At 39.7% G+C, this 25182-nt stretch overlaps 1 protein-coding gene across 3 annotated transcripts in view; it reads right to left on the bottom strand.

Moving 5' to 3' along the window:
* Positions 1 to 23876, bottom strand: part of ROCK1 (Rho associated coiled-coil containing protein kinase 1) — an 86103-nt gene extending 62227 nt beyond the window's left edge. For all 3 annotated transcript variants that reach the window (XR_011724495.1, XM_071737270.1, XM_071737269.1), the window contains exon 1: positions 22629 to 23876. Coding sequence is in view for 2 of the 3 variants with exons in the window: in XM_071737270.1 (XP_071593371.1) it covers positions 22629 to 22721 (93 nt within the window). In the remaining variant the exon portion in view is untranslated. The remainder of the gene's footprint in view (positions 1 to 22628) is intronic.
* Positions 23877 to 25182: the final 1306 nt, after the last annotated feature.

Consider the following 25182-nt stretch of genomic DNA (forward strand, 5'->3'; position numbering starts at 1 on the left):
CCTACTACAACTACACTGTACTGCCTCATTCTGTAACTGTACTCCTTAATCTCAAAACTCACTACAATTATATCACACTGGTTTTATTCAGATGTATGAATCAATATTAATGCAATTTTACACCAAATTTACTGTTAGGATATTTCAAAATACACTCCAACAAGCCACTTCAATTTAACTAAACATTATCTCAGGATTCATAACTTGTATCAACATGCAGAGTATATGATCTGCATTACCAGGTTACAGTTAGAGCATCTTTGTTTTTTTACTTCATAAACATTTCATTATGACATCATATCATTTAGTGAAAGCATATGACAAAATTTATTAAACTCAGCAGAAACTTTGTTACTGAGATATTTATTATTTATCGAGCATTCAAAGAACAAGAAAACCTTGATGGGTATTACTAATTAAAAAATGGCATTCCTTGGACCAACTGGCAGTTACCCAATTTAAAGCCTTTGCTGCTTTTCCTTTTTTTTTTTTGAGACACCAAAGTATGTCTTAAGATCTACAACTCTAACTATCCATATTTTATTTCCTTTTATTGTAGCCATTTTCTAATTTCTGTGGTACTACAGTTTCCCTTCACACTTTAAATCAACATACCTGACTTACCTTGATTTAATGTATTCATCATTTGTCATAATGATTTATGATACCATGAGTATCATATCACTGTCAACTATCAATACTGAGAGAGCCTATTTAAGTGCTCTAAGTGAGAAGCTACTTTTTATATCCAATTTTCAAACACATGTGAAAAGTAATGCCTCAACTCAATCATTAAAACAATAGAAGTCTCTTTGAATTGTCTGAGTGATCAGACTTCTGAATTGTCAGGAATCTGAAGAAACTGTCAGAGAAGAATCTCATGAACTTCAAGAAAAGGAAATGCCAAGTCCTGCACTTAGGAAGGAACAGCCACAGGCACTGGAACATACTGTGGATGGGCTGACCAGTTGGAAAGCAGCTCTGCCAAGAAGGACCTTGAGTCCCGGTAGTCAAAAAATTTGCTATGAGCCAGTGCCCTCCCAGCAAAGGCATCCAGCAGCATCTTGGGCTGCATTAGGCAGAGCACTTCCAGCACACATCAAGGGTGATTATCTTTCTCCTCTACTCAGTGCTGCTGGGGCCACAGTTGGAGTGCTGTGTTCAGTTCTGGGCTCTTCAGTGCAAGACAGACATAGGCATAGCCCGGAGAAAAGGCTTTAGGAGGAAGGAATCTTACCACGTCTATAAAATGGGAGGGAATGAAGAAGACAGAGCCAGACACTTCCCAAGAGTGTCTACTGACAAGACAAGAGGCACAAATTAAAACAAGGAATTCCATCTAAGCACAAGAAAGCACTTTATTTTTTTACGTAAAGGTGGTAAAATGCAGACATGGGAGGTTGTGGAGTCTGAATCTGTGGAGATACTCAAAACACAACTGAACATGGTCCTGGGCAACCTGCTTGAGCTGATCATGCTTGGGCAAAGGTGCTGATGATCATAAGAGCTCCCTTCCAATTTAAACAATCCCATTTTATCTACAACACCAAGCTATGCTTTTCGTTTGTACAAAGATAGATCTTACAATGAATTATCTTATCAAAAATATCCTTTTACTTCCTGCCATTAAGGCAAGTTATAAACAAGACAACTCCATTACCAGGCTTTATGCCGGATTCACACTTTTCAGCCCTCCAAGGAAGCCCATAGCAGCCATTACACCTTTGTGAAGCAGACAGACTAAAAACCTCAGACCCTTCTTTGATCCTTAGTTAACACTTTTTCTTTTTTTTTTAATTAAATGAGCAAGTGTAAGTTTACCTAGGAAACAAGTACTACGTAGATCAATACACTAGTTTCAGGCACTAACACTCTTTGAAAGCCAACTTTATGGCCAATCCTGATAGCACTGTATTTATCTATCTTTAACAGAGACCCCTCTACCTAGTTTTAAGTTAATCACATTCATTTATTTTGCTGTCCAGAGAAGAGAAAATTGCAATTTATTACTTAATCTTTGAAGCAGACAAGTTAATGTAGACAAAGTTAAGACACTTCACTTAAGAATTTTCATTACATTGTTAGACTAGGCAAAGTATACAAACTGACATATGAGCCAGAGCACAAGGCACTTGATCATCATTCATTCTTGTTGCCAGCATGATACGATTCTACACTCCTTATTTCATATCTTGCAATACTTGTAAAGCACTTTTGCAAATTTAGGTTCAATACATAGCCTTTCGCAAATAATTTTCTTTTTCAACTCAATAAAGAGCTAGGAGTTTAACTCAGAGTTTTAAAATCTCAGTAAGGAGACCCTGAAACCTTAGGGCAAGATTATTGAAAGTATGGATTATTGCTTTTATTTCACCCTTTAGGTGTTATTCCATGTGTAGTTGCAAACAGCACCCATATCATATTCTGCAGTTACATTTATGTGTACTTCCATTCTGCTCAAATACCAGCTGTTCAACATTTTTACTGACAGATTCTATACATTTACTACATGACTCAGTAAATTATGAACCAATATCCACAGCTAAATATATACTAATATGTCAAAGTACACACTGCCACTACACCACAGCCCAAAGACCTCTCAGTATCATTCACACGCATATTAGCACTGAAGGAAGCCTTGGGTCTGCAGACAGATACACACACAAGCAGTAGTGCCCTGCCACAGGCACACAGTTTTTCCAGGTGCTGCTGTTTTTCTACTGCAGCAATGAATCACCTGAACCATCTCCTAAATTAAACTAAAATAAAATGCAGTGCAAATTTGTGACATCAACTCATACAAAGTAAGCATGGATTCACTACAAATACAATTCAGAGAACCTACAAACTTCAGTCTTCCACTGAAACTGAGGGCAAGTCAGAGTTTCTTCACACCAGAGCCTCTCTTGGTCCACTGATAAGAAGCAGGGATCTTGGATCGATAGATCTATTCTGTATTACAACTATTCAGGGCACTATTTTATGCCTACAATTATGTAAAGTTCCTATTCTCTGGAGACACATTTTAGACAACCTATTTCAATAGGTGTTTTCTTCCCCTCCAAGCTCAAACTTCTAACACTATGTTACAAAATTAGTTTCACTACATTAATAAAGGATACTTGTGGTTAGCAATCTTTACATATAAGCTATCTATGACATTAGTGCTTTATAATTCAATTTAGCATCAGAATTAATTCCACCTAGTATTACATCTTTAAGAAAGACTATCAGATAAGAGGGCAGTGTCTTCAAGGAAGATGAATAATATAGAACATATAACAAAATTTATAGAGAAACAGGTGCAGTAGGTTTTGTTTGAAAATAGTTGAGAGAGATGCACAGCAGCTGGAAAGACGATTGCTATTAAGTCAAATTACATTATTTCATTTTGTGGGAAGAGAGATTTGGGATATTTGCAGTTTAGATTCCTTAGAAAAGGTTCAGTTGCCTGGGTTGACAGTCTCTATGGCCAAGTTTTATGAACCAAAGCCTATATACCAAATGCAGCACATTCTGCCATCAATAGAACACCTTACATTAAAATACTGAAACACTTGTATAACTTTCTGAAGGGCAAGATAGTTTCTGGATATTCTCATGTGTAGAAAGTAAAAAAAAAGAAGATGTACTTCAGGTTTAAATGATTTATCAATCCATACCTGCCTCACACTAGGATTAAATAAAGCATTAAGCACAGCTTCTTATGACTGCCCTTTTCAATAAAACCGAATTAAATGCAAGCACTTTTAAAGTATAGTTAAACACAGTTAAAAGAAGGAGGAGTACTAGTAGTTAAAGACCTGACATACGTTTATTGCCATGGAAGCAACATTCCACAGCAACTTCAGTATGAGGCATTAGGAAGTGCCTCAGAGGTCTAGAGTTCCCAGCTACTGTAACAACTGCAACTGGAGATGAACAACCAACCTGCCATACAGCAGGGTAACTTTATCCACAGAAATACCTCATGGGGGAAAAAAAAAAGAGACCTCACATCCTCTCAGGTTCTCAAAGTTATCGTATAGAGAGATGTATCGCACATAGAGATGTATCACTTCTGGTAGACCTAACATTTTAATTTTAAACATGCACACACACACACACACACACGCACACACACACACACACACACGCACACACCACTACAATTTTAGACCAATGGAAGGTAACACTCTAAGGAACACTCACTAAAGAGCAAAAGTAAGATGGATAAAAATTAACACTAGGGATTAAAACATTGGTACATAGCTTTTCTCAATAAAACAGTATAGAAAAGAAACAGATCAGAGATATGAAAGAATAAACTTTCCCAGCCTCAGCTCAGAAGTCAGACTTCTTCGGACAGCAGCCTGTGAGGCAACAGGTAGACTTCAAGGAAAGGAAAGCATTTGCACAGTTCCATTAAGGAACAGTGGTATTCAGCAGTGGAAACAGAAGCCCCTCCACATCTGTTGCTTGGGAAATTGCTGTCTGCTTCTCAAGAGTTTTTCCAGGCAGGTATCCATTAATCCAGACTTCAGGAAGTCAGCTTTAGTCAGCTGGACAAGATGGGGATCAGCAAGACACCAACATGTTCGCAGTAAGAAATGAAATACATTATTGCAAATATCATAAATTTAAGTGCATTAGCTTTTAAAAAGCTGTTTAATATGTAACCATTTTTAGACCTCTCAGTTTAACATATTATTGTAAAAGTAGAGCAAGTTCTTCCATCAATAGCTTAACTTGCTACCTCTAGCTGCTCCACTGCTCCTTTGCCTGAAAATTGCTAACTGGGCTATAAGAAATAAACCAAAACCAAACCAAAAAACATTACCAGTAACTTTTGCAATCTTAGAAGTCAGTGGAAATGTAACAAGTTTTTCTATAAGGCAACAATACCTCATCAACCATAGAGTACCTGCTATCACCTGCCCTGAGATATGTTTGCTGCAAACAAAACTGTTTTCTAACTACAAACAATAACCTATAAAACAATAAAAAGGCAAGTTCTATCTTTAGCCTTGACAATTCAGCCTCTGAAGAGTGTATTTGTTCAGTAAGTATGATTCAGAAAAGACTCTCTAAAAAAACTATATCAAAGGAAAAAAACTCTTACTACTCATACCATCTATCCCACAAAGAAGAACACAGTGACTGGAGACAGAGGCTAGACAGACAAAAACAAAAAAGTACCTAATTTTTTAAACAGAGGGCAGGCAATTAATTGAATAACTTCACAAAAGTGAGAACGCTAATTTTTCCAACAGCCTGGCAACACTGCACAAAATCTTTCCTACCCCCCCATCTAAAAGGAAAATTCTTTCCTAAAACTCTAGTACAAGTCAAAACACTTTTTCAATCAGAAGTAAAAAGCTATGACAGGAATCCAAGAATTGAAGTCATGAAAGAATTCTACTTTAAACACTTGGTAGAAACTGAAATAGTAATTCATAAAGCTATGTGCCTTTCTTTATTGTCACATGCAATCCAGTCTGAAAAAAAAAAAAAAAAAAAAAAGAAAAAAAATATATGGAAGTTGAGCACAACTCACGCAGACTATCAATTCTGAGACGCTTCCCTGATTGTGCAATCTCCTGTCAGAGCTCTAACTACATTTCTGCAATAAACATTCCATCACAAGCAATCACATGTCAAACAGATATTTAAAATATGCAACTAAACAAGAATTTAACAGTACTTAAGAATTCGTGCATCATTGTGCAGTTTGAAAGCACGAAGTCTAGCATATCTCATGGACTTTTTCATGTGTCAATTAAAAGAAAAACTTCACTTTGTTTTTCTGTATCCATAAATCTTCTGTTATTTTCAGTCTTTTTCTATATTTATTCTTTTTTTGAATGACAAATACAGCCACAAGAATGATTTTGAAGTAACGTGGGTCGTGGGGTTTTTGGTTTGGTTTTGTTTTTTTAATTAATAAAAATCCCATGAGAATTATTTTAGATATAGACAAGTTACTTCTAGTGCCAAGTGCTAAAATTCTTTGGAATTGACAGTATTTTTTCACTAAGAGGAACAAAACAGCGAGTTTTTCACATTTTGGGGGGATTTGCACTGCTAACAGAGAACAAAGCACTTATGCTAATGAATTCTTTCCAGATTCCAATGCATTAAATTTATAAATTGACCTAACACAGCGTGCCTTTACCCACTACTTTGAAGCAATTTTAACAAGTGAGATGAAGAGACATGCTTTCTTTTTCAAAATCCACCTGAAGAAAAAAATGGTAACATGTACAGACAATAACATTTGTGACACAATTTTTAATTAATGTTGGATATTTAAGTATATTTTGAAGCCACTAATAGTGTCTACTTTCAGGTCATGAAATACTTCAACAGTATTGAAAACCAATCTCTTCTATGCACACATTTTATCCTTTCTGACATTATAGTGCAGTCACTACTAAAATCCTGAATGCTTTGTTTGGACTGCATGTAAAAAACCAGAGGTGTAACTACAAAATCAAAAAAATCACAAAACCATCATTCCATATTCAAGTACTGAAGTGACAGAACAGAACCAAAGCTGTCCCTGGAAACTTTGGGTGGCTTTTTCCAAATTGGAAGTTTCTCTCATGGTAAGTAGCAAGGACTTTGCCATATGTAACACTGCAATAATACAAGTCAATTTACCTGAGATTTTCAAGAACAGTATTTCATGTCTATGGGAAGATGTGAGCTATTATAAATCCATCAGTTGTATCTAACATTTTCAAAGGGTTATGGACATTTAAACAGGGACATTTAAAAAGTCCAATTTATTGGACTTGCAAGTTTGTTTAGAGACCTGCAAATAAGTTTTTCTCTGTTCCTTTCAAGCCTTCAGACTCAAACTTGATGAAACTAAAACCACTACCTTCAAATTCTGAGAAACAATGTGTATGTCCCAACACTTCCAACACAGTTGCTTAAAGCCTGAGAGAGAGCAGAACTTCATAAAACAACTTCTTCATATTCAACTTCTGAAACAGTGGGTATTTTCACCAACGTTATATACTGCTACCCTTGGGATGAAAAATACTAAAGTGCTAAGAAACAGATGAAAAACAACCCTTCCACCAAATTTTCCAGGTACATTGACACCAACAAGTCAGCTCTTCCCTGATACTATTCAGCCCACGTAACACTTCAGAACTTGGAAAAAACACCCTCCAACTCCCAAAGAGGATGCAGTAGACTGATACGTTAAGTCCTCCAAAGGCACGATTTTCCTTCAGAAGAGGGGAGAAAACAGATCTTAACCCAAGAGGACAGAGAGCCAGAACTGTCTGGACCAATGCCACTACTATGGAATCTTTTCAAAGCCTCTCCTGCCTGTCCATACAAGGGAGCAAGACTGCTTGGATTGATTAACTTAATCTCAACAGGAGACGTGCATGAGGAATATTTTTGTCACAACCATAAAGGCCTGCCATGGAACAAATGAGAGCACAGTAACATTAAATTTTCTGTTCCTCCATCCCACAGACCATTTTGAGTAGCCGAAATTTAGTATCTCATGAAGCAGAGAGTAAAACTGACAAAAACATGTTTTCTAAAAAAGAAAACAAAAGTTAATGAAAGTGCATGTCTGACTTGCACCCAACTTCTACACTTTTTTTTCCCAGCAATTGTCTCATGAAAGCATTTCTTCAGCATCCAATTAAAGAAAAAAAAAAATAATTAAAAAAACCCTACCCACCCACACATAAAAAAACCCAGACCATAAAAAAGTTTTCTACTTTTGGAAATCTACATAAACTAAGGGGCATTGAGATGTGTGTGTATAAAATATATACAAAAGTGGTTCAAAAATCATGTCCTTTTCAGGTCAGATAGCATCTGCTAGTTCCAATCATACAAACTCTACATTTACAGAACACCTATTAAGGCATTCCAGAGTTCTACTTCTGTCAGACCTCCTGCACTTCACTTTCCAGAAGTTCTTGCTAGAGCACAGAGGCAACTTCTGAAAAATTAAGTAAGTTTATGCATGCAAACATTAATTTTGGAAACTGAAACTGGTAACCAAGGGTGGTCATTTTATAACTAAACATACTTACCATAGCCTCAGAGAATTCAGAGGAAATTCAGAAAGCAGTTACATCTTTGTGGTTACTCAAGCATAAAGCAATAGCACTGAAGTAGACTCCGTTTACTAAGTTAACTGGACTCTGACAAGCAATTTAATTTAGAAAGGGAAAAAAATAAAATCAACACAACCACTCGGCACTAGGAGAGGTCTAACAAGCAGGAAGTGTGTGTATACATACACTTGTGTATCCTAAACAACAAACTCTTAAAAATAATAAAAAACCCCTGATCTATCACTTTCATTTCGATTCACATTTTAAAAGCTTTTTGCTTGGCAGGACAAATAATGACCAAAAACCACAGAGACACATATACTTTTGCACTTGAAAAAAATACTAGTTCACCATGCAAAACTCTACACTTCATACAAAATCTTCAAAGCCAAGCAATGCAGCATTTTTACTTCATTTAATATATCTCCTACCATTCGTTATGGTACCTGAACCCTTCCCCCCCGAAATCCCAAATACAAAAGAAAGATAAATTTTAAAAGGTTGATACCTAAGTGCACGTAGCACAAGGGCAGTAGCTGTATTGGATGCTGGTTTACAAAACAGAGAAAATGATGATACAGCTACACTGTGACCTTCTTCTTGATGGACACTGAACTGAAAATTGTTGCTGTAGATCACCCTAATACCTGATTGTAAAAATGAAATTCGTCTATGAACCGCTGGCATTTCTGTTTTATTACATAATAATAATCTGTTGAGAAAAAAATTACACTTGAAAATAGAGCACAGTCTGTACATTTTGGGGTTTTTGAATTCTGAAAGATAGGAAGACACCAGATTTAATCAAATACTTCAATTATCTTTTGAAAACTTATTGCTATGTGTACTTGAAGCCATGATTTTTTAACTAAACTGCATGTGTTCACACTGTGAAACTTGCTGGTTACAGCTGACTGTATATAGTAAAAATCTTCCATAATCCAAATTGTCTGTATAGCCACCATATTAATGAAAAAAAACCCACATCCCATTTACTCAAAAATTTATTCTATGCCAATCATTAATTTGGAGAGTTATCTACTAATTGAGCAACTTGTCACCATAAGACAAACCTACTGAGTGTCTAAGAACTCCTGCTAGCTCCTAATCTTTCTGCAAGTTTCTCTTAGGTTATCAGAGATCTTTTCTCAACCTAAACAGATAATTTGAACTTGCTGATTTAAATCATGGGAGGACTTTTTTTTAACTCCTTCCACACTGAGTTTATCTTTACTTGAAAGGTATTAAATGCCATAGCAGGAAAAAAATGACTCTACAAGAGCTGCTTTTTCTATTGTTTTACTTTTTAAAAATTTATAAAGTTGCAATTTTCATCCACTTAGGATGAAAAAAATATTTAAGAAAATATCTATCAGCAGTGTATCTTTTCACCCATTTACAAACTAGAGTTGTTGTGTATTCATCCTATGGCTGATTTCTTCACCTCTTTACACGACTAGAATCCAAGATTTTTTTTTCCAGCATACCTCTGGGGAGGTTGTAATAGTGATCAGTTGTTCTCACTGTAAAACACTTCTTTCTTACATAGATATGAAACCTTTCCCAGTACAAACTGTACTTATTGCTCCTTGTCTTCTCCAGATGGCTCCTTGTGAAAAGATAGCCTCCATCCTCTTTTAGGTATCCTGAAATATTAGAATACTGTGACTAGGTCCTTCCCAGGCCTCCATATCTCCAAGGAGAAAAGAACTGCATCCTGCAGTCTTTCCTCATGGGAGAGGTTCTCCAGCTTTTTGATTAACTTTGTGATGCTCCTCTGGACCCTCTGCAATCTGTCCATGTCTTGCTTGAATTGTGGGGACCAGAACTGGACACCACACTCCAGCTGCAGTCTGACCATCCCTGAGTGGGATGGTCACATCTCCATCTCTGCTAGTCATAACCCTGGGGGTGCAGCCCAGAATCCAATTTGTCTTTGTTAGTGCAGCAGCACACTAACTCACGTTTAGTTTGTTGCCCACCAGGACCCATAGGTCCCTTTCAGAGAGGCTGCTCCCCAGCCACACCAAGCCAAGCCTGTACTGGGTTCTTTGGTTATGTTGTCCCAGGTGCACAGGACAACACTGAGCTTGTCTTTGTAAAACTTCATTCTGTTTCAGCCTGTCCAGGTCTCTCTGTAAGAGGCCCTCCCTTATCATGTGTTCCCCTCATGGTTTTCGTGCCATCAGATTTGCTAAGGGTGTTTTTCAATCCCATCATCCAGACCATTTATGAAGATGTTTTACAGCATGAGACCCAGCATCCATCCCTTCAAGACCCCATCTGTGACAAGGTGCCAGCACAAGTAAAAAGCTTTACCCACCAAGAGATCTTTTAAAAACAGAATATTTGATGCCTTACTAAAATTAAGTCTAACTCAAATACATATTAATAAACTTTATGGATATAATTCCTTTTATTGTTTCATAGATGGTGTCATAAGATGCAGAAACATTCTCAGCTTAATTCCTTCTAACAAAATCTAGAGTAGGCAATTGTAATTTTACAGTATTGAAAACAAACTCTTACCAGTTATTCTGAAGCTTAAGACTACTACAACTGAATTTCATGGGTTTTTTAAAAAGAAAATGTATGTTAGGACTTCATATTTTTCATCATATAAATATACAAACACATAAGTACCATGAATGTACTGAATAGCCATTATGCTCTGAAATGATTAATGAAGCTTTTCATAGAAAGGATGTCCTTAAAATCCATGAAACACACCTTCAGAAGAAAGTAAAGGGCAAGCAATAATTGCACATGAATTCATTAAGGCAGAAAAACACTACCTTCTCAATATGTAAGGCTAATTAGAAGGAAAATTATCTCAGAACTAATGAACTTTATTTATTACAACCCTCAACTATTTCAGGCAGTGGAACATTTCAGTGGTATTTCCCCCTTTCTTACAGTAATTACACTCCTGGAAACTATGGAAAACACATACGGTCTCCTGTTATACTATTAAGCATTGAACACCATAATTTATAAATTTAACCACTTTAAAATGCATACATCTTCATTTTAACAACTTCATATATACACACACAGCTCAAACAGGTGTTTCTGTGATAACAAAAAAGTTCAGGCATTATGAAACTTCATCATATTGAAGCTAATTTTTAGACTCATTTCCTAATACACACTAATACACAATTTTTTTTTTAATGTTGCAGTCATAAGTGGATGTTCAGATAATTTTGTTTCCCCTCTTTATCTGTGGGAACATCTGTTACTGAAGAAAATACAATTATAACTCAAAATACTCAAGAATCTGAAAACAATGGCTTATATTAAAATAGCAGTTTTAACACTAAATCGTCATTGGTATGTTATAAACAAACTCACACCTTCATATTGACTTTGTTTTATAAAGTCTCATGCAGTTTTTTGATCATTGATATTTGACACGTGTTTGAAGCTTGATGTCTATTTTTCAAACACACCATGACACTACCAGTGAAATTTTCCTAAGTCTTACTAAGAGCACTATCAGTAGCTTGCCTCTACACCATCACACCCACAAATCGGGGGAAGGGAAGTGGGGTGGGGAAGTACTTCCTTATTTTAGATGCAGGAAACAGAAATTCAAAACAGTCTCAGAAAAAGCCTGAAGAAATCAGGAAGCGCTGACTTAAGTCACCATAGGCCAAACAAACAATTTCTATCTCCAAATAATCTTTAATCAATCTTCCCAATTTCTCTGCTCATTTTCTAAACCTTGTATTTATATCTTAAAAGACAGACAAGACATTTTTTGGTTCTTATTCCCCACCACCACACCATAAGTGACATCTCTTGTGTCCCGCAGTTAAAAATGTTTAGAAGTATAAAATTACAATATCATAGTCTGATATTGCACTGATGATCCCTATGCACTGATTTTTCATAGAATCATAGAATTGGCTGGGTTGGAAGGGACCTCAGAGGTCATCAAGTCCAACCCTTGATCCACTACCGCTGCAGTTACCAGACCATGGCACTGAGTGCCACATCCAGTCTCTTTTTAAATATCTCCAGGGATGGAGCCCACTTCCCGGGGCAGCCCATTCCAATGCTTGATCACCCTCTCAGTAAAGAAATTCTTTCTAATGTCCAACCTAAACCTCCCCCAGCACAACTTGAGACTGTGCCCTCTTGTCTTGCTGATAGCTGCCTGTGAGAAGAGGCCAACCCCCCCTGGCTACCCCCTCCTTTCAGGGAGTTGTAGAGAGTGATGAGGTCTCCTCTGAGCCTCCTCTTCTCCAGGCTGAATTTACTAAAGAAGGAGGAGAAAAGAGGATACCTTTGATTTCAACTCCTTTGCCTTTTCAAGTGAGATTTGATTGGTACTCAAACACAAACAAGTATTTTAATGGGATGACTGACTTTCTGTATTCTTGAAGTCAAATGGATAAAGATTTTTAAAAACTACTTAGAATGAAGTAATTTTTGTTAAGCAAATCCCCACTGCATATGTTTAACAATTTGAGAGCCTATGAATAGGCAGGGTTGACATTACTGACATTATTTCCTTCATCATTTGCCCAATTAGTCACTGCTCTTCCTATGAGAAGCTATTTCTTTACTTCTTCTGCAATAGAAGTGAAACAGAAATTAAGTGATCTGAACAGTGAAGAACACGTTATCTTGATAACAGACCTTGTGCACATAGATATCTTGCCCAACTTAAGCATAAGCTCTTTTGGTTAACATCACTTCCACTTTCTTCTAGATGAAGAAAGGAAAATTAGCTAATAAACCATCTCATTTCTATAGCTCTACGTGCAATTCAGTATACCTGAAAATCATTCATGATGCAACTTCAAGGAAAGACACATCTACCTAGACAGGAGGTCTAGTCTTAAGTAGGAGCTGTAGCTCAAAGTTGCAAATTACTTGTTAAAAGTAAAAAAAAAGATTGCCTTTTTCTATTGTTAAAAAAAATGCTATGTTGACTCACAAAATCCTCTGAAAAAATATTTTGTGAGAACAAGATTACTTCCGTATTTCTTCAAAGACTCATATCCACATTTCATTATCACTTCACATTTTTTTCAATTAAATTTGAAGACTACACTGGTGATTCCTCTTGCAGAAGAAAACATTTTATCAACTGTTCATGAAAGCTCTAAGTGTGCTAATTACTTGACACACGACTGTGTTGCAAATCTATTCTTTAGACAAATAAGCCAGAATTATTCTGAATACAGACTTCCTAACAAGAGTCTTCACAGATTGTTTCATAACCACAGTGTGACTAGTTCTGAAAATTTCTCCCACCACCTGATTTTACAAGCCAAAAGCATCTTTCAACACTCTAAAGATGCAGAAATCAGCTTGTGGGATATGAGAAGGGCTGAAAATAGCCACAAGCATTTTAGTAAAAGACAGAAGACAAAAAATCTTCCAGTAAGCACACCAGCCTATTCCCTACAGAGAGAGAAGCTAGCTTCTTAATGACATACCCAATTCCAAATTCCAGAACAAAAAAACCCAACCCAACAAAACACACACATCAACAGTTCAGCTTCCACTCTGTTGCCCTTAATGAACATTTTGTTATTTCTGCCACCCTCATTGCTCTGCTAGAGTTGGAAACAACAGCACCCGTTTCAAAGGCCGTGATGATAGCTGCCAACACTAGTAGAGCAAAAAAATTCAAGGCCTAATAAGTTTGCCATTTGGATGACACCATTTTTGGCCTTGTACTCCTGCAAAAGAAGATATATAGCATGTAATAATTAACTAATTGTCAACAAACTTAAAAGCAACTGGAGTTTAAGAAGGAGGACAGCAGGTCACAGAAGATGTACTAGAGCAACAAACCAACTCTTGGTAGACTGAAGTGGCAAAAGAACCTTTCCTGTTTGCATGGGAAGAGTAAATAATCTCAATACTGACAGGATTCTTTGCACACCTACAATCAAAGCTATGTTCCAAGAGATTAATATAATATTACACTGGTCTAGTAAGGTTTTGTAAAGGCTTGTGAGAAAAATCTATTATTCCACCTTTAACACTGACAGCGAGGCATAATATCAAGATGAGGTTATGAGCCACCAGGATTAGCTCCATTTTCAACTACACCTTTGTGTTGTTTGGTAGTGTTGCGCACAACCTCGCACTTGTGAAAAGGCATGGGGCACATAACCAGCACAAAGTCACCATCGTCCCTTCAGCCTCACTCCTCCCTGAAAGAGCTTCCCCATCCACTCCATCCACTCCTACTCCATCATCTCCTGGCTGGAAAGGCTTGCTCCTATAAGTACTTTAACACAGAATCACTCCACACCTGTAGTCAAAGGCACTCCTAGATCTCACAGATGGAATTAACATGTTGGACTCCATCATCTATACTCCAGGAAGATGGTGCCTGCTGTATTGACACTTTGCAGTTCATCTTCTACCTCAGGCCATCTCTTCTCCCTCTTCACTTTCTCCTTAGGGTTTCTGTCCCATTTGATATCAAGAAGTCTTCTATATCCCCATGCCAATAAGAAAGCCCTGCCCAGCCTCTCTCACTATTTGTCAGAGGACTCTGCAAATAAATGTAAAGGAAGTTCTGACAATTTTTCTGGTTAGTTTTGGTGAATTTTATTTTCCAATATGGAGCATCAGCCCAGTAAACATACTGCTGAGAAACAGAAAATTACAGGTTGCCCAGAGAGGATGTGGAGTGTCTCTCTTTTGAGACACTCAAAAGCCACCCTGGGAAACCTGCTGTAGGTGGCCCTACCAGAGCAGTGAAGTTCAACAAAACAACTTCCAGAGGTCCCTTCCAGCACCATTCATTCTGTGAAATAAATATCACTTGTGTTCAGGAAAATACTACTTTTACAGTGCGCACACTGTTACATCTTAAAAAGCTAGACTTCCTCTAAAGTAACTGATCTAGAAAGAAACAAATCTGAGTTTTCTTTGGCAGCTTTTAACCAAAATGTGCACATAAAATAACCTGTTTTGATCTTAGTTTTCTTGGAATTGTAAGCATAGTATCATCTGTCAGTGGCCAGTATGAGACGAATGCCCTGTCCATCTTGTCATTTTCCAATTTGAAATAAGCATTAAAGCTATAATACAAGTCCTACTGACCACCTTCTGAAAAATATAGCTTCCCCAACCACAAAATAGGGAAAAACTAACTAGCTGGAATCACCAGATGTAAGAAGCTTCTGGCTTCCTCTTTGGAAAGTCCATTCTAGATGACACAATTTTGTGCAGTCAGAGCATTTTTTTTGGCCATTATTTATTTGCTAAAAAAGAATCTCAGTCTTGATAGAAACAGTATTTTCACAGCAGTCTACATGGGAAAACAGCCTTGTTGTATTCATGCATTTTCTAGGTGGATATCTAAAATCAATAGGCTTTATCAGGAAGTATCCATTTTACTCTGAATATCTTTATACCTTAGAGTTTAATACATCTGAACACCAGGCAGCACTTCTGTATACTATACAGCTTTTTAAAGAAAAAAGATAGATAGACTTAGTCAAGACTTGCATATATATTGCATATATTAGAAATCAAGGATTTCTTAATTATATTTTTTTCTAGTGAGTATCCAAAATACTCATTTCCAAAATACTCATGAAGATATGTAGGAAAAAACAAGTAGATATTTCACTTGTGTTTCCAGGTCAATTATAAGTTCTGTAGCCCAGACACACACAAGCTAGGAAAACATTTAGGTACTTCAATCTATGGTCCAAAATAAAGCCTTAGTTTGTGTAGCAGTTTCTACAGAGGTTTCCACATATCAGGTCTTTGTATCACCTCAGATTACACACCCAAAAAAAAACCAAGAAAACTTTCACCTATTTCTCAAGTCTAGACACAAAACAGAAAAATTAATACATATAAGAAATATAAGGAGGAAAACTGAAATACAGAAATCAGCAGCTGGATTCAAATTAAGACCTATTAATGAAGAGATCTTAAGTGTTGTCCCCAAGGCAGTATGTATTGTATAAATATTGACAGGGAGTGGCAATCTTACAGTTAGTTAAAGCCAATCCTTTATAAGACTTTGAGTGTCAGAACAGACTTTGGCCTGTGCTCCAGTTAGAAGCTGGTACTGATCCTATGCTGGTTCACCCCTATTAACATGAATAGCTAACCAGCCCAAGCAATTGCTGCCTGTCTGGGCAATCTCTGAAGATGCACCACAGTATATTGGACCCTGATGTTGTCTGGATACCCATCAATACTGAAAAGAAAAAAGAAGAAACTTGACTACAGAGATTGCACTACAGGAGATGCAATTATCTCAGCAGAGCAATACGGACAAGACCTACAAACCAGCTTTCTTCTTCTCAAAGACCAAGTTCCAGCTCTTGTTCAAACACTTAATTTGGGTGTTTTTTTCAGCAGATTACTGAGAAAGCTACAAGATGGTATTATTTGCATTTGTTTTAAATTAAATAAAACTGGGTGTTGTTTGCATAGTGCTTATAGTTTTACCAATATTGTCTCATCCTTCTGGCTTTATTGCTGCCTGGTTGACTGGACAAATTGAGGTGGAGACAGAATAGTTTTCAATCATTCTCTAATTTTGTTCTCAAAGAAGGAAGTTCAGTTTTTCAGTATCTCCATTTGGAATTGCAATTTCTTGATCACAAAAGAGTTTCAATAAATAGCATCAAGCAACATCCACCGGGGAAAAAAAAAGTAGATGTTTTTAATTACATAGTTTGGTACCTCTCAAATTCAAGACAAACATCCTGTATAGAGACAAACATCTCAGTATTCCTTGGTAAGAGTGCTAAAAAAGCTTTTTAGTTTTACGTAGTATTGAAGTACAACCTAGGGAATTCTGCTAACAGCAGCTGTAAAGCTACCAATAAGTATTTAGAAGCACTGTGAGCACATGATATTAAGTTCTCAATGAGTGGCTCCTGAAGCTATACTTGTCCTTTAAGTCAAAGATATACTGACTAACAGGTTGATTTTCAATTTGTCCAACAAACAAATTCCAGGTGTTTCCCTCTTCCTTCCCATCCCCCCCCAAAAACCCAAAACTCTCTGCAGTTGCCAGGGAAAAGGGCAATGTTTGAAAATATTTTTCCTGCTAAAAGCCTTTATAATCTACTACACAGTTGAAGTTTATTTTTTTTGGTCCTCTTTTTGAAACATGTCTTAACAAACTTTCTATTATCATTCCAGCTTAAAAACTTTTCTAGGAAAAAATAGCTGTGTTTCTTCAGCCTCTAGTTTCATGAGCAGAACTGGCAAAGTTAATTGCCATTCCTGAATAAAAACTACTATATGCTATGAATCAAATGGTAACATTTTGACAACCCCACCATCTCTACTGTTGACTTTGTAGAGGTCTACATAATATTAAATAAAGTCTTAAGAGGTACAACCTGAAATGAGAATTCACCAACTTACTGGATTTCCAAAGCCTACTTAGAGTTGCATTTTACCTTAGATTAACATACCAAGCTACATATTTCACCTTTCCTGAAATATTGAAATATTTCATAATTCTTAGTGACAAGTAGGCAACATCGACCTGAAACTACTATGTTTTACATCTAAAGCTTGGATATGATAAACTGAGGAATTATCATTCAAATTCTAGGTCAGCCAGAAGTCTTATTTTAGATCTAACTACAGAATCACAGAATTATTTGGATTGTAGTGGACTTTTAAAGATCTAGTTCCAACACCCTCAGCCACAGGCAAGGACATCTTTCACTAGATCAGGCTGCTCAAAGCTCTGTCCAACCTGACCTTTAGTATTTCCATGGATGGGGCATTAACAGCCTCTCCAGGAAATCTCTTCCAATGTCCTACCACCCTCATAGTAAAAAGCTTCCTTCTTATATCCAGTGTAAATCAACTGTCCCTCAGTTTAAAATCATCAATCCTTATCTTGTCACTACAGTCCTTGGTAAAAAGTCTGTCAAAAGAGAGAGATATTCAGATATTCTCTCAGAATATCCTCAAGTGTTTCTCCACAGGGCTAGCCTCATTCCATTCAGCATCCAGTCTGTGCTGATACTGGTGACTCTCCCAACTCAAGCACAGGGTCCTGCACTTGGATCTAAAGAATGGTAGAAATGGTTCAAGGAGACTTAATCTGTCAGTTATGTCCCTTTATTTTGAACTATCTCAGAACAACTTCCAGTATTCTGAAGCTGATATTATGCAAATGTTCAAACTGTGCTTTTTCTATGCATGAGCTTCATTAGCAAATGAGTATGCTTCTCAAATACAAAGTTTCTCTAACATTTTATCAGCTTCTAAGAGCATAGTTAACATGGCTTCAGTAAAGGAAATTTTCAACAATTATTTTGACAGACAAGAAGTAAAGGCATTTGAGTTATATTCTTCACTGTGTTATATTCTTTACTGTGTTTATTTATTTACCAAATCCCTAACCACAAGGTCTCCTAAGCAGTGACAAAAGGTCTAGTGATAATAGAGATTCAGAACTCTGAATTCCAAAGACGACAAAATCTTGCCTTTTTTTCCTATGCAACACAGATGAACATGAATTGATCTAGCTGAATACAACATAGACAATAGACCTTGGAAAAACAGGTGAATCAAGCTCTGTAGTTGTGTATTTTTGGTGCAACAAAAATAGAAACCTCGAGACTAGATAAAACAAGTTTGTCATATGCAGTGTTTACTGTTATCTGTTAATTTGAAGCCAAGCTGCTGAACAAGTGAAACATTTAACAGCTTTGAAGGTTAAGACCATCAAAAGTCTGTTTTAAAAATCAACTATTACTTGAATAGTTCAAGTAATTACCTAAATACTTGAATAACTGAGTTACTCAAGTGACTACATAAAACATGAAAAAGACTGAGTTTGTATCAGAGCAGAGAGAGCACTAAAAATAATTTGCATTAAAATTTTCTAGTTATTTACTAGTAATCAAAAGCATAGGCAGCTTCAGGTCAAGATATCACCCATTCATTCACCTGTTACCTTCCACCCCACACTCCAAAAACTGTAAGCCCATAAACCTCAAACTTAGTAAGAAAACAGATGCATTTAAAAAAAATAAACCTGTTTTTATTCCAAAACTGTTGTACAAGTGTGCTAACTGAATATTACTTTCCACTGCCTAAGATTATTAACAAGACACTGAGCTCAAATTAATAGCTAGTTACTTACAGTGCCTTTGTCTCTACTTAACACGTCCATGGTATTCACCAGTATCTCATCATCATACCCCAGAGTGTGACTACCTATCTAATGCAGCCTTGACAATTTTTAGATCTTTTTAGGACAGTAGGACACCTAATACCTGATATTTTATGTTATGCCATGGCACATGCTTTATACAGAACTTAGGCTTTGGTCTCTTCATGGCTCATCTAAAAAACAAAACAAAACAACCACCAACCAGCATATGATTTCCCAGCCTATATATTGTTTCCCAGACTAGTACTAAAGTCCCAAATAAACAAATTCAGTTAGACAGTTACAACTTGGTCTTTTTGTTATTCTGTTTTCATTAGAGTTGCATAAGAGAAAACAGGAAAAATAAACACATCTCTCTGGTACCTCAACTTTATGAATTTCCTTCCTGCAGCACATAAATTGAAATTATACAGTCTTCAGAGTGTCTTTTCTGCATGCTCTGTTGTCAACACTCTTCTCCCACACCTTCCTAAATCAGTAATGTGCCTTCCTTTGCATCAGCTCTCCCCATCTTCTTTTCCTAATGTTTTTATACTACATCACATACAAATTTAGAACCTTTCTTTCATACAGAACCTACCTTACAATGTTTACAAAGCTCAAAGTGGTTACAGAACTGTTTTAAAGGTTATTCCATGCCTGCCTTGCAGTCTACAGGGGCAATAAACTGATGGGGAAAAGAAGATTTAGGATAGAAGCAAAATTAAGTAAAACTAAAGAGGATAAAACCATGCTAAGAGAAGGCCAGGGCATTAATGAGATTTTTCTTTGTACAGCAAAAAAACTGTGTTTCTTGAATATAAAGAAATTTGCACATTTTAAACCTACACATACAGAACACCAGATGCTGAATTTAAGTGTCTGTGTACCCATTATTCTTACATTACCTATCACCACCCTGACACATACAGTTAGCAAATACCTTTGCTCAGGAAACATGAAAGCAATGACAGATAACATCAATTCACAACTTTTAAATCTAAGAAAAGTTTCCTTTGATGACAGGTTTTATATAAAAAATGGAGCTGGTGATAGCTGTATCTAGTCTGATCATTAAAAAAATTATTTTCTGTATACCACACCAAGAGCCTGACAAGGCTCCTTCTTTAACTGGAGGCTGCAAGGAATGGGGTGTTCATCTAGAAGATATTTTAAGAGACGATCTATTAGACCTAAGCATTTCTTCCTTAAAAACATGCCCACATAATCACCATGGATTTGATACATAAATAGTACCGTGGGCAAAGAATGATGCTTGTAGTGTGAATCACCACACTAAGAACTCAAGTAAAATACTTAAACTCTTTAGAAAGGGTTAGGATACTTAAATTCTATAGATCAGAGCCCAAGAACCAACCGAGTATGAGAGATGAAACAAAGTTCAGCCAGTAGAGAGACAGTAACCAAGCACATACACAGTTAACCTACCAGCTGATTTCTTCAGAAGAAGCACTTTCTTTTTTAATTGGGATTAGTTTAAAAGAACAGTATCTGTAACTAAAGCTAGTTAAAAACAAAACAATATCGTTCTAGTGACTATAAGAAGCTGACTTTAAAAGAATACAAAAAGATATGCCCAAAAATCTCAGATTTCTAAAAATGTGACACTTTAAGGGACATTCTTAAGATCTGAAATACAAACACATGTTCTAAAGCTTTACACAAGCATGACAGGAGGCATCCCAACAAGCTCACTCACAAACAGACTACAGCTCAGCTAAAAATTGCAATTAAGATAACTGAAAAGGGACAAACTCTTGGACTGATTAAAAGGTGAACAAATACAACTAAATGTACTATCAGACGCATCTTTGATAACCTACAACCTCCTTACTATCGCTGCAGGAAGCTCCTCATAGTACAGCCAGCATTAAAGCATGCAAAAGCAAACTGAGCCATGGTTAACAAAAAACTCTGGACTCTTGATTGGATCTAGACTCTCAACATCTATCAGTAGAAACTGTGTGTAAACACGTTGGATTTGACATCACTCTTGAATTATAAAAATTGACACAGTATATCCAAAGCACAAGAGCTCTTCTCATTTGTTGTGGTTCTAAGATGACAGGCAAACTAGATCAAAAGAAGCAAGTTAACTGGTAGATGCAGTGCTGCTCTCCCTTGTGGGCAGCAACATAGACAAGGTTCTGCTTTTATGCAGTGATGCAAGTTTGACCTGTCAGCGCTTCAGAAGTTCACAACTCACTAACGAGATAAACAGAGTATAAAATATCACGACCATGTGCAGATCCTTTCATTAGATTCTTTTCACCTCTCCTCTGCCTTATGCTCCACCGAGCCTTCTGCTAAGAGACGTGCAGCAGCAGATCAAGAATGACTATTAACAGCTATCTCCACCCCCACACCTTCTTTCCCCTCCAACACCAAATGTCAGAGTTCATACCAGGCACAGATTCAATTTACTTGTTCTTCTCTCTGACAACAGAAAGACGGAAAAAAAATACACTAAAGAACTTTTATGACTTGCTACAAAGAAATTCTCTGCTTCAGCATAAAAGCATAAATTGCAATTCATTACTATTTAAGGGCATCTCTAAGCATATTTAAGTACCCAGCTGCATCCAAAGAAGTTTCTTGGGTATAGCATATGCAGTGTTGAGGTACTTTTTTCATATCAGAACGAAAACATCATCCCTTTTCAGCAAGCAACTACCAAATGATGTTGGGTTTACGTCAGGAAGTGTTATGGTTTGCGTTCTTATGATGCAATGTTAACACTGACAGCACTGGAGAGATCCACTGAACCACGAGGCATGATCAAACAGAGAAACAATAAGGAAGCAGCCCTCTAGCCCAGGCTAGCACTCCAGCTAGTTTAAAACGCATTTAAACCCCTGCCATGACTACTTCCTCACCTGTAAGGGCATATTAAACTTAAAGCAACATCTTACACCTCATTAGTTAGCATTTGGAAATGTCTACATTAAACAGGCTGAAGTCAGTGCTGCTCTGCATAAACATCACATAAGAGGCCCTTATGTGATGTTTATAAAAAAAATTTTTAAAAAGGTGTCAAAGATGGAATTGGTACATCAAAGCTATTTACACTCTTCTGCTCGCACACTGTTACTGGCACTCACGGATAACACCTGCGTGCCCAAGTGTCCACCGGCTCTTAGGACAGTTGGTGATGCAAAGAAAGGTGCACGAAGCGAGAGAGATGACAAGTCTGAGGCAGGACTGGGCGGGCGCCTCCTTGGCATGAAAGCCGCTCTCCCTGCACAGAGACATTCACGCACCCTCAGCTCAAAGCTGAGTAAACAAAACACTAGCGCGGAGTTAACCAGGGCGGTGACTCAGCCGGGAGTGCGAGATTCGGTCCCACAGGGTAAGAAATTCGGGGAGACGGGACCGGGGGCCCATGGGCGCTCCCTACTCACCAGCAAACAGTCCACGTTGACTTCGGATTTGGGGTCCTTTAAAGTCACATCGATTTTTTCAAACCGAGACTCAAAACTTTCTCCCGTCGACATGTTTCCGGAGATAAAACGCTTCCCTTATTCCAGAGCAAAGTATGATTAAAAATAATAAAAAAGTAAAAAAACAGGAACAAGCGAGCACAAAAGAGAAACCACACAGCTTGTACCAGGCTGAGGAGCGCTTCCTGCAAAATCCCTTCAATCACAGAAGTCTCTGAGGCAAGTCCCCTAAAACCGCCTCGCCAAGGGGAGAGAAAACCGAGAGAGGGTCCGCGGTGGGGGGGACAAATCTGCTTCTCCCCCCCTCCTCCGCGCACGCACACACTTTCCTAGGCAGCTCACAGCTCTGCAGCAGCAGGTTTCCTCTCCCTCCCTCCTCTACTCAGGCCCCAGCGTCTCAGCAACCTCATTTTCCCAGCCGGGGAAGCCGCCCTGGGAGCCAGCGTAGCGGTTCCTCCTCCTCCTCCTCGCCCTGCAGGAGCGGCGGCGGGTCGGTGCCAGGTTCCGTAGCGCAGCTTTCTTTCCGGAAAACCCGAAGAAAAAAGCAAGAGCCACAGGGAGGGGGGAGTTTAAAAAAAAATAATTAAAAAAGGCAAAAGTCTGCAGGCACACCAAGAAGACAAAAATGAGAGGGGAGAGAAAAAAATAAAAAAACCCACAAAAACAACCACGCGTAGAAAATCCTCTCGTCGGTGTGCTTCAGCGCTGTGGGGTTGGTCCTTCCATGGGCACAGCAGGGCGAGGGAGCCCAGGGCGGGCCAGGGGGAGAGGCTGCCCCTCTCCTCGGCTCTGCCCTGCTTGCTCAGGGCAGGCAGTGCAGGGCTGCCAGCTGCGGGCACAGGCCGCCCCGGCCCCCTCTGCGAGTGGCCCCCACGGGCAGGGGACGAGTCACTTCAACGGCGGAGAGACGGCAAACAGCATCCCTTCTTCCTCTCTCCTCCTTCTCGCTGCGTGGCCGCCGGTAAGCTCCTCGCTGCCTCCCGCCGCTGCCAACGCCGGCTACCGCTCCCCGTCGCTCCTCCGCCTCACGTAGGGCAGGGACGGCAGCTCGGATCGCTTCAGGACCCACCCGAGGCTGCAGCGTGAGAGGGTGGAGGGGAGGAGGTGGCTTGAGGGGAGGGGAGAGCGCAAGGTCCGGCCGCTGCGGCTGTGAGGGAACCTGCGAAAGACACCAACATGTCCGCCTTCCTGTTTGAACAGTCGGGAGAGGAGGGAGGGGGGGGGGAGTGGGGGTGGCGGCGGCTGGGAGGGAGGCGCACGGCGCATGCGCGCAGGGCACGGGCTCCGGCACGGGCAGGGAGGGGAAGGAGGCAGGAGGTATGCGCGCGAGGCACGGGGGGGGGGGGGGGGGGGGGTGCGCGCGGCCGCGCTCCCCGCCCTCCTTTCCCCCCCCCCCCCGCCGCGCCGCCGCTCAACGGTCGGAGGGGGCGCGCGCGCGCCGCGCCCGCGAGACCCGGCGAAGGAAATGGCGGGAGGGGCCGGCGCGGCAGAACCGGGACTGGGGGGAGGAGCAGGAGGGGGGGAGGAGGAGGAGGAGGAGGAGGAGGAGGGAGCGGGCGAAACGATGGCTGCTCGGGGAGTAAGGGTGGGGGGGATGAGGAGGGCGCATTTGACAGCCCGGCGGCCCCGGCGGCGCTGGGCCCTTCCGGCCGGGGAGGAGAAGCACGTCCGCCGTACCCCGCGTCTCTGTGCGCCCCGGCTCCCTCCCGGCCCCCGTGGCGGTTCCGGCGGCTGCCGGGAGCGGGCCGAGGGGTGCGCGGAGCCGCCGGCTGGCGTCCCCAGTCGGAGGCCAGGAGGTGGTGTGCCGGGGAAGGACGGTGCCCGCCGTAGGTCTGCGCTGGGTCTGTGAGAAGCTGCCCGCTCTTTCTCTTGCGGGTAACTGCTCGGACCAGCACCCTCCACGGCTGCGGGCCCGGCTCTGCCCTCAGGCGGGACAGGGTTGAAGAACACGGGCCTCTGCTCGCTGCTGGGACGGGGGCAGGTGTCTGCCAGCCTATGGGGGTCACCCAGCTCAGGGGACCCTGGAAGGTTCTCAGGTCTCTGTCTAAAGCCTGGGCAGGCGGCCCCTGGGTGGGCACAGGGGAGCAGGGGACCTCCTCCAGACGTCCCTCCCATTCGCAGGCACTACTGCCCCGTGTACCCCGGGAAGGAGAGGCCGGTGTCTCCCAACCCCAGAATTTCACAGTATTCTAGAGTACCTCCTGACAAAAGCCGTGTCCGAGGTCTCACCTAGCTCAGAAACGGCGAGATCCAGCATTAAATGCGTGCAGCATGTCTCGGTGTTTAAACCTTACCCTCAGACTCCAACCAGGGACACTCTTCAAATAAGGAAGCTCCTGTAAAGCCATGACTAAAAAGTATTAGCAGACAGAGACTGCTGTTCTCGCTCAGGTCTTTGACTTCCACTGCAGTTCCAGAAATGGCAATGGCATTTTTACAAAGATGACTAAAAATAAAGAATGACAAGTCATTAATCTCTGGTCACTGAACTGTTGCCAGTAGCAAACCTGAATCA

This window comes from Heliangelus exortis, chromosome 2 (genome assembly GCF_036169615.1).
Source record: "Heliangelus exortis chromosome 2, bHelExo1.hap1, whole genome shotgun sequence".
Lineage (NCBI taxonomy): Eukaryota > Metazoa > Chordata > Aves > Apodiformes > Trochilidae > Heliangelus > Heliangelus exortis.